The 18,639-nt window shown below is 35.5% G+C and overlaps 1 protein-coding gene across 3 annotated transcripts in view; it reads right to left on the bottom strand.

Moving 5' to 3' along the window:
* The window catches only part of LOC150076529 (uncharacterized), a 437,825-nt gene that overhangs the window by 11,856 nt on the left and 407,330 nt on the right, over nt 1-18,639 (bottom strand). For all 3 annotated transcript variants that reach the window (XM_090387824.1, XM_090387826.1, XM_090387825.1), the window contains 2 exons: nt 12,638-12,757; nt 10-69 (listed from right to left, as the gene is read on the bottom strand). In XM_090387824.1, the coding sequence (XP_090243950.1) occupies nt 10-69; nt 12,638-12,757 (180 nt within the window). The remainder of the gene's footprint in view (nt 1-9; nt 70-12,637; nt 12,758-18,639) is intronic.

Below are 18,639 nucleotides of genomic sequence, written 5' to 3'. Positions count from 1 at the left end.
ACTACATACCTCAGTAAATATTTCCAGCTTAAAACCAAGTAGAGGCAAACTGTGAAGTGCTGCAATATCCTAAATAAAAAATGGACATAAGTTAGACTTAATAACATTCTTAAAAATGTGACTTTCAATTGTCAAAGCAATAAAGTAATACAGTAATACCCCGACTTACGCTACCCCGACTTACGCGAACTCGGAGTTACGCGATTCTTGATTTTTTCGTTTGGCAACGCTGCCGCCCACTATCTTCAAGGTCGTTTTTCATATGTTATCGATATACGGTGCGACGGCGGAGAATGAGAGCGAAAGATGAACAAAATTCAACTTTGCTGCTTTTATGTTTTTTATATCAGTGAAGGGGAAACACATTTCACCATAATAACGTAAAAACCAACACAATTCCAGCTATCGGTATAATCGGAAATGCAATTAGATCGGGTTTACTACCAGTTTATAACAGATTTCACTAGCAGAAACGCAACTGGATTTTTATTGTTTTATGGTAGTAACCCCTAGAAATGTGAGGTGTTAATAGTGTATCTCTGCCTTTATGGTGTTGTTTATTCAGTTGCTACATGCGCGCAGCTTTGTTTATGCGTATCAAGCGTGCCTCCTCATTTTGTAATTGTGCTTTATTCCCTAAAAATGAGTAAAATACTTAAAAGTTGTGAAAAGGATGCGTACTGGTGAAGACACTGCAGATTCAGAGAGAAAAATAAAAGCAATTATCGATAAACAGAGGCGGACTGGATCAAAAATTCTTACCCGGGAAAATTTATAGTGGCCTCATACTATGGTTTATGGCCAAAATCACACTGGCCCACCGGGGTTTCCCCGGTAAGGCTTATGGCCAGTCCGCCTCTGTCGATAGAGAAAAAATACGAAATTGTGAAACGCTTTGAGCGAAATGAAAGACCATGTGATATTGGAAGTGCTACAGGCCTAAATGAAGCAACGGCGAAAAGCACATGACAATTGCAAACTTGACAGGTTGAAAATTGAAAAGGGCTCAATTGTAAAGGGCTTAAAAATTTTAAAAAACATAGACTCCAACGAAGAACGCGTTATAGCTACAAAGCAAGGAATAAAAAAATTATTAGCTTGCTACGACGAAATTCTGCGTGAAAAAAAGAAGGCGCTGTGTCGTCAGACGAATTTGTAAGATTTTATGAAGCCATCGACATCGAAATAACTTTTTTACGTAAGTCATTTGTTTTTTTAATACATATTTTGTATTAATATGTATAAAGAACTGCAATTTTATTAATATTTTTCTTCTAAACTAGTGTTTTTGTTAGTCCTTGGTCCCAATTAAGCAAAATTTATATGTATTTATATGCAAAGTTGTACCCCGACTTACGCGAATTCGACTTACGCGATTTTCGTCGGACCCACCTATCGCGTAACTTCGGGGTATTACTGTACCTGATAAAAACACATGCAATAGAACAATTTTCATTATTTCCATTTGTACATTTTTTTTTTTTTTATCATATAACTTTATAACGCTTTATGTCAAATGTTATGTTAGTGTTATAAGATTGTCCCAAAAAAACTAACTGGGAAAAATCTATAGTATGTACTCTAATTCTGATAGGACAGAGTTTGTAGTTAAACTTGTCTATCAATTCCATGCTGAAGAAACTGTACAAAGAAAAAAGTACAAAATATTTCTTCATGGCCCAGACGTGTTAACAGTAGAAACTGCTTTGGAAGACATGAATAGACGAGGCACAAGAATATAAATAATGAATTCAATGTCAGTAGAATGGCAAACCAAATGAGTGAAAATAAAATAAACCATATATCATCACATAACATAAGGGAGGGATATTCTTAACATCATAATTTTTCAATTTATTTTACAAGGCCGTAGTAAGTCAGTTAGTTAATGCATGCTCATACTGCCCTCTATATTCTAATTTCTGTTATGTAATTCGGTTCAACAGTTACTGTATCAGTCGTATGGTGTTTCCAGGTGACTGCTATATTCTGTTTCTGTTATAATTTCTCAGTGCATAAAGGCTACCATTATTCAAATTCATTTCATCCGCAGATCAATCAGTGTATTGGTTCATGTATGTTTCGATTTGTCTAATCTTCAAAATGCAGTGATCCCCTGACCATTATTGCCCTTGTGGTCCTCTGTCAAGATGAGATATAATGGCCAGTCTTTCATTTTGTTAATCGTTTCATTTGGTCCAGTTGGCTTTCATTTTATTTTTAACTGATTAGCATTAGCACATGATGCAAGAAAGCAAGCTTATATAGCATCAGACAAAAGAGAGAGAAAAAAAACAAAAAAAAAAACACCCTTCTCATTTCACCCATCCACTCGCTCCAAATGTTTGTCTCGTTTTGCCTTGAATCTATTTAAGTTATCAACTTCTACAACGATAGATAGAAGTTTGTTCCAGCAATCAACCACCCACTGTCTAAAGGCAAACTTCCGCACATCCATCCTACAACTGTCTTTCCTCAATTTGAATTTATTCCCTTTCAAACAATTATTCTAAGCAAGAGGAAGAATCCCATCAGCATTGAGCATGCTCAAACCATTCAAGGCTTTATACATCTCAATCAGATCACCATGTAGGTGCCTAGTCTCCAAACACTAATTTGCAAAACTGAAGCCTTTCTTCGTATGTGTTTCACAAAATTCACTAAACTTGTTGCCTTCTCTGTACTCGTTGCAGCAGCTCTACATACTTCTTAAAATGAGGCCTCCGGACCTGTATACAGTACTCAAGGCCATTTCCTTATACAAGGGGATAATCACCTCCTTATCCATACCACCATGAGCACACTAGCAGACTGTCTGCACTGCTCAGAAAGTTTGTTAGCTGCCTGAGCAGGATCATCAAATTTTGAACCATCGATATCAAATGGCCCAATCTGATTCATCCCCTTCCTTTTAGAGTTTACATAAGTAAAGAACTCTTTGCTGTTTTTCTTTGCATCCTTCGCCAAAGATTTCTTGTAATCTACCTTTGCCTGCCTAACCTCCTTTGTGACTTAGCATTAGTAGAGGCATATCATGCAAGAAAGCAGGCTTATGCAGCATCAGCCAAAAAAAAAACACTCCCATTTCACCCTTCCGTTCGTTCCAAATACCTGTCCAGCTCAGCCTTAAATTTATTTAGGATATCAACTTCCACAACAAAGGATGGAAGTCTGTTCCACCAATCAACTACCCAGTGGCTAAAAGCAAACCTCCACACATCTATCCTACATCTGTCTTTCCTCAATTTGAATTTATGCCCTCTCACATGATTATTCTGAGCAAGAGGAAGAATTCCATCAGCACTGAGCATGCTCAAAGCATTAAAGGCTTTATGCACCTCAATCAGATCACCTCACAAGTGCCTAGTCTCCAGACACTGTAATTTGCAAAACTTAAGCCTTTCTTCATAAGAGCAACCCTTTGTTCCATTCACTAATCTTGTTGCCCTTCTCTGTACTTGTTCCAATAGCTTGACTCCTTTAAATGAGGCCTCCAGACCTGTATATAGTACTCAAGGTGTGGCCTGACCATTGCCTTATACAAGGAGATAATCACCTCCTTATCCCTGCTAGAAAAATTCCTGTATATATTACTGACAAGACACCACGAGCTACTCTTGCAGACCATCTGCACTGCTCAGAAACCTTCATATTTGCCTGCAAATTATCCCGAGGTTCTTTTCATTCTCTACCACTGTCAGTGTAGTATCAGAGTTGATACGTTACTCTGGGGTTACTGCTTCCCCTACATAGTACTGTACATTTGTCAATGTTAAACGTCATTTGAAAGTTGAGCAGATGGGCTGAGAGCCCATCTGCTCAACTTTTCTAGATCCTGTTGCAGCAGCAGCAGCTTACTGTCATTAGTGTCCTTAACAACCCTGCCAACCTCTATCTTCTGCAAACTTGGACATTAAGCTGTTATACCATCATCAATATCATTTCTAAATACAGAAAACAAAAATGGACCCAACACTGTACCTGGAGGGACTCCACTAAGAACATTAGTCCACGATGAGCAGTGTCCATTGATTACCACTCTGTCTTCTCCCACTCAACCATCCCTCTATCCATGGCAGCAATTTGCCTCCAATGCCACACTGCTCCAATTTGTGCACCAGTCTTCCATGCAGTATCAAAAGCCTTTCTAAGATCCAAATATATGATATCAAAGTTATTCCCTGCATCCAGTTCCTTTGTGACCACATCATAGTATCCAATTAAATGGTTCGGACAAGACTTCCCCTTAACAAAACCATGCTGTGTCCGAGCTATAACCGAAGTCTTGTCTAGATGATCCTGCAGTGCTTCTTTAACCAGTGCCTCCATTAATTTTTCTGGAACAGAAGTTAAACTAACAGGTCTATAATTACTTATGTTGCCTTTTGATCCGCCTTTGTGAATTGGGGTCACAGTTGCACACCTCCAGTCCATGGCTCCCTAAGTCCAATGAAGCTCTCATAATTATGGCTAAGGGTTTGCTTACTTCCTTTGCTGCCTCCTTTAATATAACTGGATAGATCCCATTCACCCCTGGTGTCTTTTTTATGTTTATCTTCAACGATGTATCCTCTACTTTCCTCTCAGTCATTACAAAATCATCTAGCTCACTGCCAGAGTTTAACTCACCCCTGGCATTCCCCTCCCTGAATAACTCCTCATGTGTAAATGTAGATGCAAAATACTCATTTAGTTTGTTAGCCACCTGAGCAGGATCATCAACAGTTGAACTATCAATATCCAGTGGACCAATCTGATTCATCCCTTTCCTTCTAGAGTTTACATAGGTAAAGAACTCTTTGTTTTTTTTCTTTGCTTCCTTTGCCAAAGATTTCCCTTTGGCTGCCTAATCTCCTTTGTGGCTTGGTTACAGACCAGATTATATCTATCACAGGGCTTATGTGTCACCCATTAATTTATATGTATCCCATGTCTCATTAGTTCATCTGGCATCCATTTAGGCCTAAACCTTGAACAATATTTGTTAATTGGTATGTAAAGCCTAGTAGCTTCCAAGATAAATTCTTTGAATGCTTCCCATTTTGAATTTGCTGTTGGTCCTACTGTATAGAATTTAAATACTGTCTCAGACCACTGTAGTTCCCTTTACGAAAGCAAAAAGCCCCTGATGGTAGTTACCTCTTTGTGTAAATCTCACTTCAGCCCACTGTGATCACTGCCACCTAGTGGTTCCTTTATTTGCAGATTCTTAATGCATGAAGAATCACTACTTATCATCAGATCAAGAGTATTACTCCTTCTAGTTGCCTCCCGAACATACTGATGTAGAAAACAATCATCCAATAAATCCATTTCCCCACTCTATTTCCCTGTACAGTGTCTTGTTGTACTCATCAGTCATTAGGTCTATAACACATTCCTACTCTCAATTTTGATCTCCTAATGCTTATGTCACACCAAACTGACTCGACACTGCACTCTCCAGCGATGTCGACTGGCTTCACTTCCTTGGATATTTATGTGTTTCTTAACTAATAGCATAACCCCTCCTCCCTTCCTATCCAGTCTATCCTTTCTGTAGACGTTGTACTCCCCAAATTCCAGTTCTGCATTCCTCATATCTGTGTGACACCACGTCTCTGATATCCCAACAATATCTGCCTTTGATGTTTTGAGCAATACCTCAAATTCATCACTTTTTCTGCTCTAGTCTGCGGCATGATTTCCGTTTAAATACAATGTAATTAGAAAACAGACCTTGTGCATTGGGTTGCATTATATCATCAAAGTTTCTTGCGATGACCGACTAACTGGTTAAAATAAATTTATCAAAATAAAAATGATATATACATTTCCTATTCCCCTTTTCCTATCCTATCTATCCTTCCTCTACACATTGTACTCTCCAAAGTCCAGTTCTGCATTCCTTATATATGTGTGACACCATATCCCCCTTTGATGCTTTGAGCAATACCTCAAATTCATCAAATTTATTTACCAAACTCCTAGCATTGATGCACATGCTAGTATACATGCACCTGTTTCTATTCTTAGCTACCCTAACACAACCCATGTATTTACTTGTACCGCAATGACTCCCAATTAAGTAATTCCGCCAGTCTCCTATTCTTAATATCATTAGTGCCAAGGTGTACAACAATATCACCTTTTGTGCTCTTAAAATATGATATCCGCTCTACGTCATCAACCTTTGCTTCTGCCAGACATACCCTGGTCCTGTTCCACCTACCCTTTTTACATACCATGTTTCCCGATTCCCTAACAATAGAGTCACCAACAACTACTATTTCCTATGGGACCAGTGCATTCTGCCTTGGGGGTTGCTGCTGTGTTGCGTGATGATCAAGCTCTGGCATTGATGTGGGCATGACTAGCTTTTACAATAGAATCCGTTTGAGTTGTTATTTTTTTTAAAAAAACTTTGTTGAGATGATAAGACTTTCTTTCAGTTCCACTATTTTGTCTTCGACACATTCGTGATACGCACTAAATTTCGCAGCATGTTTTTGCATGTAATGCCTTTTCAAATTGTAGTCTTTGAAAACTGGCACAAATTCCCTACAAATTAAGCAGATTGCCTTAGTATTTGCCTCGACAAAAATGTAGTCATCTATCCACTTTTCGTTGAACAATCTTCCTTCTATAATTTTTCTTTTTTTTTGGTTCGGATTTCTTTTGAGACGCTGTGGAAGCCATGCTGGAATTTAAAAAAAAAAAAATAGATTGAAAATTAGAAAGCAAGGTTTAATAATTAAATAAAAATACTCACATGTCTTCTAAATAACCAAAAATGTATGTCGTTTACAAAGGTAGGTAGGAAGAAATATTATCAATAATCACTGCATTTTACTTGCCAAATTGTCACAAACACACGTAACATCTGCACCTTTCTTCGGTGTCAACTCGACTGTTTACAATTGCACATTGAAAGCGTACCCATGGCGTACATACAGAGACATCTATTGCGTGGTAAAAATAGGAAGCAAGAGCACTAGCGCACCATTTATTATGTCGAGAAGTAACTACTCGCATGGGTGGCAATTTTGAATAAATACAATTATTTGAGAATGATTTTATGAATCTCTCATTGCTAAAGAACATGTTGAATTCAAAAATTCATCGCTTATAAATTAATAGCATGTTAAAATTGTATTTGTAGTATTATTAATGGTATTTTTAGTCACAATCTCATGAAGTTTACAATTTTTTTTTTTTTTTTTTTTTTTTTGTTGTTAAAAGCATTTGCTGCTTTGACATTGATTGTTCTAGACAGAGGATTTCAAGGCAATTTTATAGACTTTCTTTTGACAGACAAGTAGGAATTTTCTTCTCGTTTGTAAAGGATGACAAGAAGCACTTTGCTGTACATGGCAGTATGTTCCCTCGCTATATCTGGGATGTTCTCATTATATCCGAACTGAATTCTATGTGTTTTTAAATGATATCGAACAAAATATCTCAGTTTACTTGTATCCAGGAACTCATTGTAAGCAGGCTCGTTATAAACAAGTTAAACTGTACTCTATGTACTAGACTATTTCAAATTTGGTATTTTTCAAACTCATACAGCAAGGATCATGCACCGAATGATTAACAAAATTCTCTATACAGTAAACCCTCACTAATCTGGTTACAGTTCATCTGGATCGAAATATGAAAAATTCTGTTCACAGTGAAACTTTGAAAGAGACTGGATTTAGGAAGGCAGACGAGTCACTCTGACTGCACAGAGACAGAATATACATTACATTGTCTTGTGTGTTGTTCTGTATCGTCGACTGTCTGAGACGGATGGATATTATTGCTTATTTTGCATACTTCTTTATACGTATATATGTATACAAATTAACATATTTTATATAATTATGGGTTCTGAAGAATGGAAAAGTGGAATAAAAGGAAAACACATTAACAAGCTCAAAGTGACAGAACAAACTGAAAATGGTGTTCCTGGAAAAAAATTTGCCAAAGAATTTGGTATTAGCCAACTTTGTCAGATATCGAAACAACAAAAAGAATGTATGAAGGCATTTGCTTCAAAATTCGATTTGGGAGTGATAAAAGGAGCATATCAAATAGACATATATTGGGAAAAAAAAAAAAAAAAAACCCCAAAAGAAGTGTCGCTGGAAGAAGCGTATTGAGTGGTATTCCAGCAATGATCAAGTGGCACTGGCATGCGATGCCAACGACACCTGATAAATGTATAAAAAGATCAATGGATAAATGTATTGTCTCTTTATAGTTTTTAAATAAAAGCTCTACAGCGATTATTTTTTTTATTTATGTTCATCAGCACAACCTATATAACTAAATTTACCATTTATTTGTGTTCTAAGTTTTTTTGTCTTTTACGATCTTTTACTTCACTAATCTGGATGACTTCACCCCCCAATTAATCCGGACTAGTGAGAGTTTACTGTACTTCAAAATGCAGGTAGAAATTAAGTTTGACACATATTTTATGCTGTTTTTTTTTTTTTTTTTTTTTTTTTTTTAACAAAAACCCCAAACACGAGAGATATTAGAACCTTAGTACTTAGTATCATTCGTGGGTTGAAGGTTGAGAAGATTAAACAAGATATTTCTTGACATTAGACTTAAACTTCTGTAGATTGTAGTTTTCAGGAAATACATGAAGGAAGGTTGTTCCAGAGAACATAAGTTAAATATTCAACTAGGAAGAAGAAAAGTTGGTTTTGTGAGTTTGAAGTTGGACAGTAAAAGGATGTTGAGTGGTTGTGGCACGTGTTCGGACTGCTTTGGAAGAGGTGGGTGGGAAGAACAGTGCCCATGTATCTATAGAAAAGGCATGCAACAGACAGAGTGGAGAGATTCTGTTAGAGATGAGTCATTAATTAACTCAACTACCCTCTTTTGAATGGAATCTGGAAGCCTGAGAGAGGTTTTGGGGGCACCGTCCCATATCTGGGAACATATTCCATGGTAGGATGGATTTGCAATTTGTACAGAGTAAACAGCTTTTTGGAAGAACAGTAATGCTGAGAGCAAAAGAGAAACCCAGTTTTTTAGGTGCAGTGGAAGCAATATTTGTAATGTGTTTATGCCAAGCCAGATTAGAAGTCAGGGTAATCCCCAATAGAGATATATGATCTTTCCTAGAAAGCAGAGAGTCATTGAAGACGAGCATAGGAGCAGAATAATCTTTTTTGCAAAAAATGACAGGACTGAGTTTTAAAAGGATTGAAATCAACTAAACTATCCTATATTATATACCGCTGGAGAACTACCTGGAGATTATCATTTAAGGAATTGGTAGTGGATATTCAAGAAGTTTAAGCTGTTTGAGCAGGGCAAGGTTTCTCAAACTGAAAGGTAGAATGCAATGTGCTATATCATAAGGAAAACTATGGATAGGATTACCCAATGGAAGCAGGTCATTAATATACAAGAGGAAAAGAGTGAGAGAAAGAACTGAACGTTGGGGAACACCAGCAATACCTAATTACAAAAACAGTTGGCAAACTATAAGATGGAAGCTTATTTAGAAGACCTTTATGCCAAACATGATCAAAAGCCTTTTTGATCTGAAATATCAAGAGCAACTGCTTGAGTTTTCCAAAACTTTTCCATTGAATTTGTCCATAGATGGGTAACATAAGCCAGAATATCACCAGTGGATTGACACTGACAGAATCCATACTAGTGATCATTAATCAGATGGAGATTTTCTAGATAGGTTAAGAGTTGGCAGTTAATTGATTTCTCCATTACTTTAGAAAGAGTAGAGGTAATTGCAATGGGACAATAATTGGATGGAAGGGATTTGTCACGCTTTTTTAGGAACTGGCTAGATATGAGCAAATTTCCAAGCAGAAGGAAAAACGCCTTTGTAATAAGTTAGTGAAAAAAGGTGACAGAACAGGAGTAAGTTCAGGAGCACAGGTTTTGAGAACAAGTGGAGAAATACCACCAGGACCTAGAGTTTTCTTAGCATCAAGATTGATAAAAATCCTTCTGATGGACCACAAGAGGTATTGAATAGTGGGAGGTGGTTTACCAAGATCATCAATACACGAGTTGGAAGGAAAATAGATGCTAGCAGGTCAGCTTTATCTTTGGCTGAAGTAGCAATAGAACCATCTGCTTTTTAAAAGGTCACTGCAACAAAGCAAAGAACTGCACCAATGCAGTAAAGAAATAAAACTGAGAATGCTTAAGCACTTATGAAACAAAAGCCAGACAACCAACAAGACAGTGAGGTAGGCAAGAAACTGAAAATAAAATGAATACAGATGGCAGCATGGAGAGTAACTCACTCACTATGGCCATGTAACATAAACATTAAAATTAGTAGACTCTGAAGAAGAACAGAAAATAAAACAAAAGAATATCAGCAAACATCTGAGGCTGTGCAACAAGCAAGCAGAATGGAAAAGCTTTTTTATTCAGCGATAACACTTTCCTCTTCAACATTTTCGTGCTCTGAGATTGAAACCAAATTCCTTTCACTGTCCTTTACAAGTGAGAACAGAGTTCGCCCTTAAAAGGACAGTTTATAAATATTTTTGTGAAATACACTATCCAAAATGATCAGTGTCAAAGCAGCGAATGCATCTAAGTGATCCAGAGGTCTGCTTTTATCTATTCAGCAGAGGCCAGTGATTGGTCATCAGAAAAGGAGTCTGGTGTGTTTTACAGCCACTGATTGGTTTACTGATGACCTATAGCTAGCAGCAGCTAGCTATAGGTAATCAGTAAAGAGAGCTTAGAAGCATTTGCTGCTTTGACGTTGATCATTTTAGACAGCGGATTTCACATGCAATTTTATAAACTTTCTTTTGAAGGACAAGTAGGAACTTTCTTCTCGTTTGTAAAGGACGACAAGAAGCACTTGGTTTGCTGTACATGGCGGTACATTCCCTTCTTATATCCGGGATGTACTTGTATATTCTCACTACACCCTTGAAACTGTGCTGTGAAAAGTTCAGGAGAACTGCCATTGCAGAGATGGCAGTCTAGCACCTACTAGCATGTGATGTTCGAAGTCTATTAGATCACTCCTTTTCCCCAGTCTTGCTGCGGTTTGTATGCTTAACTGATACTAGAAAGGTTGTTCTGCTACATTTATATCCAATTGTGGTCATGTGACTTGCAATGCTGTGGGGACAAACCATTTGTGTGCATGCAGGGGTGTACCTAATAAAATGGCAGCATTTTGTGTGTGTGTGTGTGTGTGTGTGTGTGTGTGTGTGTGTGTGTGTGTGTGTGTGTGTGTGTGTGTGTGTGTGTGTGTGTGTGTGTGTGTTTTTAATGGCTAACTGAACAGTTATGACAAACTAATTCTCAGTTGTTTATCATGGTTGTATTTGTTAAAAAAAAAATAAGAAAAAATTAAAAATTGACAGATTTTATTTTTTTTTTTTCCTTTTAAATTTCCATTTCAATACAGTTTTACTATTTTTCACAAAATAAAAAGATGGAGAATAATGGTGTTTTTGCAGAAATACAGAAAAACTATGATACTCACCAACTCAATATGATGGTGAAGCAGAGCAGAATCATTTGAACCCTTCTCTGCCTCAAATCAAATCAAAGCAAATAAACAAAATCTAATCAAAACAGCTATGACAGAGCAAGCCAACATATACAGCAACACTGATCATTCTAAATAGGTTGCCAGTAAGTTTAAGAAATATGCTAATGGCATGCAAGTTCCCCTGTAATGGTGATGATAAGTGACAGTTATGAGTGAAATGGATTCGACTAGGTAGCACAAGTATATGCAAAAACTATAAATTCTGTCCCAACCTGTCAGATTGGTAAATGCCCCCCCCCACATTAAAAATATATTTATTCCATTCCTGTTTATGAATAACCTTTAAATCGATGAAATTTGTTTGTTGCTGATGCCTATCCAAATGCTTAATAGTTGAGTGCTGTGTACTGTGATGTACAATCTGCATCCTTTGGGCTATGGCATGATCATCTTGGTTTATTATTGTTCAGGTACAACATCAGCATTATGAAATTAATGTGGTTTGCAAAAATGTTCATATACAACCTCCATTAATATGGAAGACCCAATAATCTTACTTCCAAAGATTATGACCAGATCTTTGGTTGATTGAATAGCATTATTTTTTTGGCCTTTAGTAGCTGTCAAAGGAAGAGATTTTTTTTTTACAGGAAGGAGTTCCCAACATCCAATTTAAAGTGGGGGAGGGGGAGTTTTGCAAAGAAATAAAAATTAGAATATTATTGCTTATTCTTTTCTTCAGTGGTAACTAGCACACATTTAGAAAACCAAGCAAGCAATAAAAAGAAAAGGCTTAGTGGAATACAAGATTTCATTCGTACTGAATTTAACCAAGGGAAAAAATTTGCACTGATCATCGAATAAGCATTTTTGTTATGCCAAAGAACATGAGAGAACGTGAGATTTGGGGAACAGAGGGCCCTAGAGGAGTAAAATAACACCAGGTGAGGTGTCACACAGCAATTTGCAAAATTGTTAATGGGAGAAAATCACGGATACTATTAAGTGGTTTGATACCAAACATTAAGATATTTGTTACTACAAGCAGAAGCAGATATTTTGGATCATCTGAATTAATATTAGTTAAAAATGTGTGAAATTTGAAAACTGGATTATAATAAAACAATTCTTTAGGAAAATAATGTTCAGTCTTACCTCACTTGCTTTATATGTATAAAGAACTTTATCTTTCAGGACAAACCAGTAGCGCTTCCAACTTTTCTCTTTCTTTTGTAAGTAACCACTTATGGTTGAACCTTGATCATTAGCACAGACCTAAAAATGTAGAAAGAAAAATGATTGATTATTTGTGAAGGGGAGAGGAAGAAGAAATTGAAATTAAAAGTTTCCTTGGTAAGGGAAATTTTTCATTTCAATTGGTCAGATTATCTGAATTAAATATGGCAAACTATTTTCAGTTGTTTATCACAGCCATATTTGTTAATGAAATTAAAGAGAAAAAATATAAAAATATTTAAATTTTTATATTTAATTCTTCTCACGCTCTATATTCAAGTTCCAAGTTAGATCTCATTATAACAAAACTCTTGGGACTATACAAATTACTTCATTATACTGGATAAACAAAAGAAAATGAATTATAAATGCATTTTATTTTAAAATAGTCATAGAAATAATAATTATTGCAAAATTTAATTTTTTTAATCAAGGATTTTTGACTGGCTTATATTTTTAGTAGCACCATCGAAAATGAAATTTTTGATACCATTTCACTGCTGAAAAATAGTTTCTGGGACATCAGTCTCACAAAATATTTTTGAACTTTTTTCAGAAATTTTACTGGCAGTAAAATTTCTTCACCATGTGGCTCAACATTTTCAGTGTCATCTTCACTCTCAGACTTCATATAAGCATTACACAAATGCCTGTACATTTTCAATTACTTCTGGGTCTGAAACTACCATGATAGTAACATTGGAATCCTGCATTTCTCTAACCTCACGTTCCATTTCCATTCCAGTTGTCTGTATTTAAATATAACTATTTGCAAGAATTTCCAAAACTTCAGTATGGCAGGTTCTTATATAGACCAGCATGCTGCAACAATCATATCACATATTTGCTTCTTTAACATTATTTTTATATTATCCTCTGAAACACACACACACACACACACCTCCCATCCATACTCTCCAAGAATTTGTCTATTTCTTCCTTGAATTTATTCAAACCATCCACTTCCACAAAAACAGATGGAAGCCTGGTCCAACAATCAACTACCCATTGTCTGAAGGCAAAATTCCATACATCTATCCTGCAACCATACCTCAACTTAAATTTATGCCCACTCTTAAAAATATGCTCTCTACTTGATAAGCAGTCGATGAGTAATCCACTAGCAAGGTCACTGTGACATGTGAACATATTAAACATTTCCAACATTTTCACTCGCCACAATCACACTAAACTCTAGTTACTGCTCTACAAACTCATAATGAGCTACAATTTTTGCCCTCCTCTACATTATTAACTTCGCTCCAGTGCTTCACCCTTCAATAAAAAATCTCTTTACATACAGTGATAGTACATACAATATATCAAATATATTTTTATTCTGCAGACTGGCTGCAATTTGTGCCCTATACATTAACTAGTTTAAGCTTATGTACACTTGCTTTCAGTGAATTTGGGAGTACATTTTGTTATATTAGGCACTTCAACTATCTCTTCTACACCTACGAGTACATAGGGACCTATTTACAAAAGAAACATTAATATTCATAGAATACAACAGAATTTGTATAACATATCTCTTTCTAATAGTTTTAATGAAACTGACTATAATTATTAAGTATTAACTGAGGCTATTAGAGCAGGGTGAATAGTCAGAGCGAAGTTAATAATGTATAGGGCACAAATTGCAGCCAATTTTTAGTATCCATGTAACAATGGATATTAAGGAAGATAATAAAATTGTCACCAGAAGTTAAGGACAACTGGATTCTTATAAAAATACAGAAGAAATCAATGATGATCTTAAACAATTATTGGTAAATACAGCAGACTCTATTTACCAGGATAGGATTAACCGGGACACTTCAAGATTCCAAATAATAATAAAAAAAAAAAAAAAAAAAAAAACAACCAGAAATCATAAAATTCAAGTAATACATAGAATAGGTATAAACATTTTGCAAGTCGTAAATAAGCGGCATAATAAGTCGTCATTGGGATATTAGTGTACCTCTTACCTTGCAACCCCGCTGTCTTCACACCCACCGCTCAAAAAAAAAAAAAAAAAAAGAGAATGTTTAGTTTGTTTTAGTGCATTGCAACAATTGTTGTTTTGTTGCACCGCAAAAAGACAAATTTTGTTTCTTTATTTATGTCAGGGATGTCAATTTTTTTTTTTTTATAGTAAAAAAATTTTTTTGTTTAGAAATCGCAAAAATGAGGAGTAAACACAAGAGTTGCGCTTTCAGTTAAACAAAAATTTGAAATTAATCCAAAGTTTGAAAACGGTGCATGCATTAAATCTCTAATGAACCATTATAATGTCGATCACCAAACCATACGCAACATCGTAAAAAATATAGGAGAGCTATAGACTTAAAATCGACATCGCAAAAAGTAAAGGGAAATATTGTATTGGACACGCCAGTACTGCGTGGTAAGTTTTTTATCTATCGCTGTATTTTTGTATGTAGGTTGCTGAACATTTTTCAATACAGTAAGTCCCCGAACTACGAATTTACATAAATTTTTTTTCACCCAATTTTTTTTTTTTTTAGGATTGTAAAATTTATAACAAACAAAAAAATAGGAAAGAAAAGAAGAAGATTCTAACAATTTATTTATGGGTTTTTTTTTATATAACTGAAGATTTCAGTGAAAGGGCAACACATTTCACCATAATAACATAAAAACACAGAATTCCAGCTATCAGTATTATCGCAAATAAAATAAGATCGAGTTTACTACTCCTTTATAATTAGATGCACGAACAGAAAAGTCCAATAACATGGAAAGTGCAAATTGTTTTTATTGTTTTATGGTAGTGACCTCCAGAAATGTGCTTTAGCAAAATGTAAGTTCTTGCAGGGTGATAATAGTGAGTTTTCGCCTAAACCTTGTGAAGTTCTTTACAGAAAATTTCATTTTGACTGTTATCATGGTGCTGCCTAAGAGAATAAGTGACAGCGGTGCTAGTAAATCTACCAACAAAAGGAAAGCAATCGATTTGGATCAGAAAATTAAACTAATAAGGATGTAAGAAAATGGCCAAACATTAACAAGTATTGTGCAGAATTCAGATTTGTCAATAATAATATAGTAGCAATATGTTACTAGTCATTCTCGAGTTACGTAAAACTCGACGAAGTAAGAAGTACTGGAACATATCACTTACGTATGTCAGGGACTTCAGTATTTTTAGATTAACCGGGAAATCGATTATCCGGGATTTGTTTTTTTACCATCTATTCTGGAAAATCAAAAGTGTGCTGTACACCGAAGAGCTATACTTGGTATTAGTAATGGCCAGATGGTGTGCAAAGAAGCCTAAGACTGCACCAGCCAAAAAAAAAAAAAAAAAAGGTAAAATAAAATTAAATATAATAAATAAAAGAAAAGGAAATAGACAACCTATGCATTTCTCTCATGCTGTAGATAATGATCCAGATGACCTTTGAATTTTCCCAGTCAGCCTGAACCACCCATGTAGGTAAATCATTCCAGTAATTCAAAACTTAAACATCTCCCTCCGTAACTTGAATTTATGGCCCTAGTTCTAGAATCATTTTATAACCGTGAAAATTTTGTCCTCATTCATTTTACTTACCTCTCAGAACCTTAAACATCTCAATCAGGTCTCTCCTCTAGGGTGCCTAGTTTCTAAACTCTGCAACCCACATATTCGAAGTCTTTCTTCATACGGATGCCCTTTAGAGGTGCAGTCTCTGTACATGAACATTGTAGTCTAACAATAGCCTTATATAATGGGATTATGACGTCCTTATCTCTACTAGCAAATGTTCGAAAGGACACCATGGGCCTTCCTTGCAACCTGTCTACAATTCTTGGAGAACTTCATGTCTGACTGTATCATAACACCCAAGTCCCTTTCCTCCACTACTGGCTTTAGTTCAACTCCACCAAGTGTATACGTTATTCTGGAGTTACTGTTTCCCAGGTGTAACACCTTACACTTTGCTGGATTAAAGCAAACACAGTTGCCAATTTTCTGACCATCCCCGAATCTATCTAGGTCACTCTGAAGAAGCTCTGCTTGGCGGTGATCATTAACTACTCTACCAATCTTTACATCATCTGCAAATTTAGACACCATGCCCTCTATCCCTTCATCAATGTCATTTATGAAAATCAAAAACAACAGTGGTCCTAATCCTTGGGGAACCCCACTTCTTACATCAATCCAATCTGAGGAATAACCATTTATCACAACCCTCTGCCTCTTGCTCTGAAGCCATCCTGCTATCCATCTAAGCATTTTTCTTGTCATTCCAACCTGTTCCACCTTATAAAGTAACCACTCATGTGGGACTGAGTCAAATGCTTTGCTGAAATCTAAATAAACAATGTCAAAATTATTCCCTAAATCCAGTTCATCCCTGTCAAAATAGTTAACCAGATTCATTAAACATCATTTTCCTTTTACAAAAACCATGCTGTGTATCCTTCAGAATTCCATTTCTATCTAAATGATCATTGCCTCCATGGTTTTCCCTATTGCTGAAGTTAGACTGACCGGTTGGTAATTTCCAATTACACTCTTAGAACTGCCTTTATGTATTGGCACTTTTCCAATCCAATGGAATCTCTCCTAAATCCAATGATGCTTTCATAATTAGCCTCAATGGTTCAATGCACTCATTTGCCACCTCCCTTAAAATTATTGGGCATGTGCCATCAACCCCAGGAGCCTTACTTGCCTGCAGGCTTGAAAGTTTTTTCATTAAATAATCATGTGAAATTTCAATATCATTAATTACATATTTTTAAACTTCACTCCCATAATTTCTCATCACATAAAGAGTTTTTCTTCTGTAAATATTGATCAGTTCATCTGCAACAATACTATCCCACATCACATATACATGATAGATTTTCAAAAAATCTGATTAAAATTTAATAAATATAAAAAACTAACAAAGAATTAATTATTTGAAATGGTAAAACATGTGATAATACATAGCAAATGACATTAATACAAAAAAAAATACACTATTAAACTGAAATGTTAGAGTAAAAATATACATTTAATCTAGCAGTAGCGGCACCCACATATAGCAATGGTGGGGTGGCACCTGACAGGTACCCGTTTTCTTTTTAATTTTTGGAAAAATGTTTCAGGTATTTTTTTGATCCCCACTTGAACAATACTAATATTTCATCTTTTCTTAATGTATTGCAATGTTTGTGTGTACATTTTTAAGTATAAAAAAAATTACAGTTTTTAAAACAAGTTGCATGTTTTACACCTTTTATTTTAAAAAAAAATTAATTTTGCCAACAATTACAAAAAACATATTACTTAATAGAAGCATTAACCATTTAGGCTCTTTCACTTTCCAATTTAAAAGACTGTTAAGTGCATGAAATTTTGAACTGCACAAGCACATATTTCTGCTTATTACATATATAAATATTAAAAACTTAAAAAAAAAAACTTATATTTGTGTATTTGATACTACTATTAGTTACTTACTTCTAATTTCAAGCTCATTTCAAAAATTTATTGCAAATTCGGTGCCTTCACACAGAGTGCAAAATTTGAAATTATATGTTTCTTTCTGCAGAGTCTCTCCATTTTGAGAGACTGCTTTCATGTTATCATCTTTGTGCTATGAAGATAATAATAAATCTTTCAAAAAGATAAGATGAAAGATGTTTATTGCCCTAGTGGGAGAAGAAAAACAAGTAACCTGAAACTTTAAACAAACACTGCATTGGCCCTTGTGCAGCACCATGCCATGCTTTATGCCAGGTGCAGTGATGTGTGTTCAAGGTCAGAAGAACTTAATGAGTTGAATTTCAAAACACTGATCATTATTAACTGCCTGTACTGAGGTGATTATTTAGCATTAATAGTGACAAATGATGCAAGAAAGCAAGCTTACACAGCATCAGCCAATATATGTGTATATATATATACACCTAATTCTGTTTTTACACGA

Source organism: Mastigoproctus giganteus, chromosome 13 (genome assembly GCF_048544385.1).
Source record: "Mastigoproctus giganteus isolate SK-2022 chromosome 13, ASM4854438v1, whole genome shotgun sequence".
Taxonomy (NCBI): domain Eukaryota; kingdom Metazoa; phylum Arthropoda; class Arachnida; order Uropygi; family Thelyphonidae; genus Mastigoproctus; species Mastigoproctus giganteus.
Note: the sequence above shows the minus strand (reverse complement) of the source record. Positions and strands in the feature narration are given on the sequence as shown.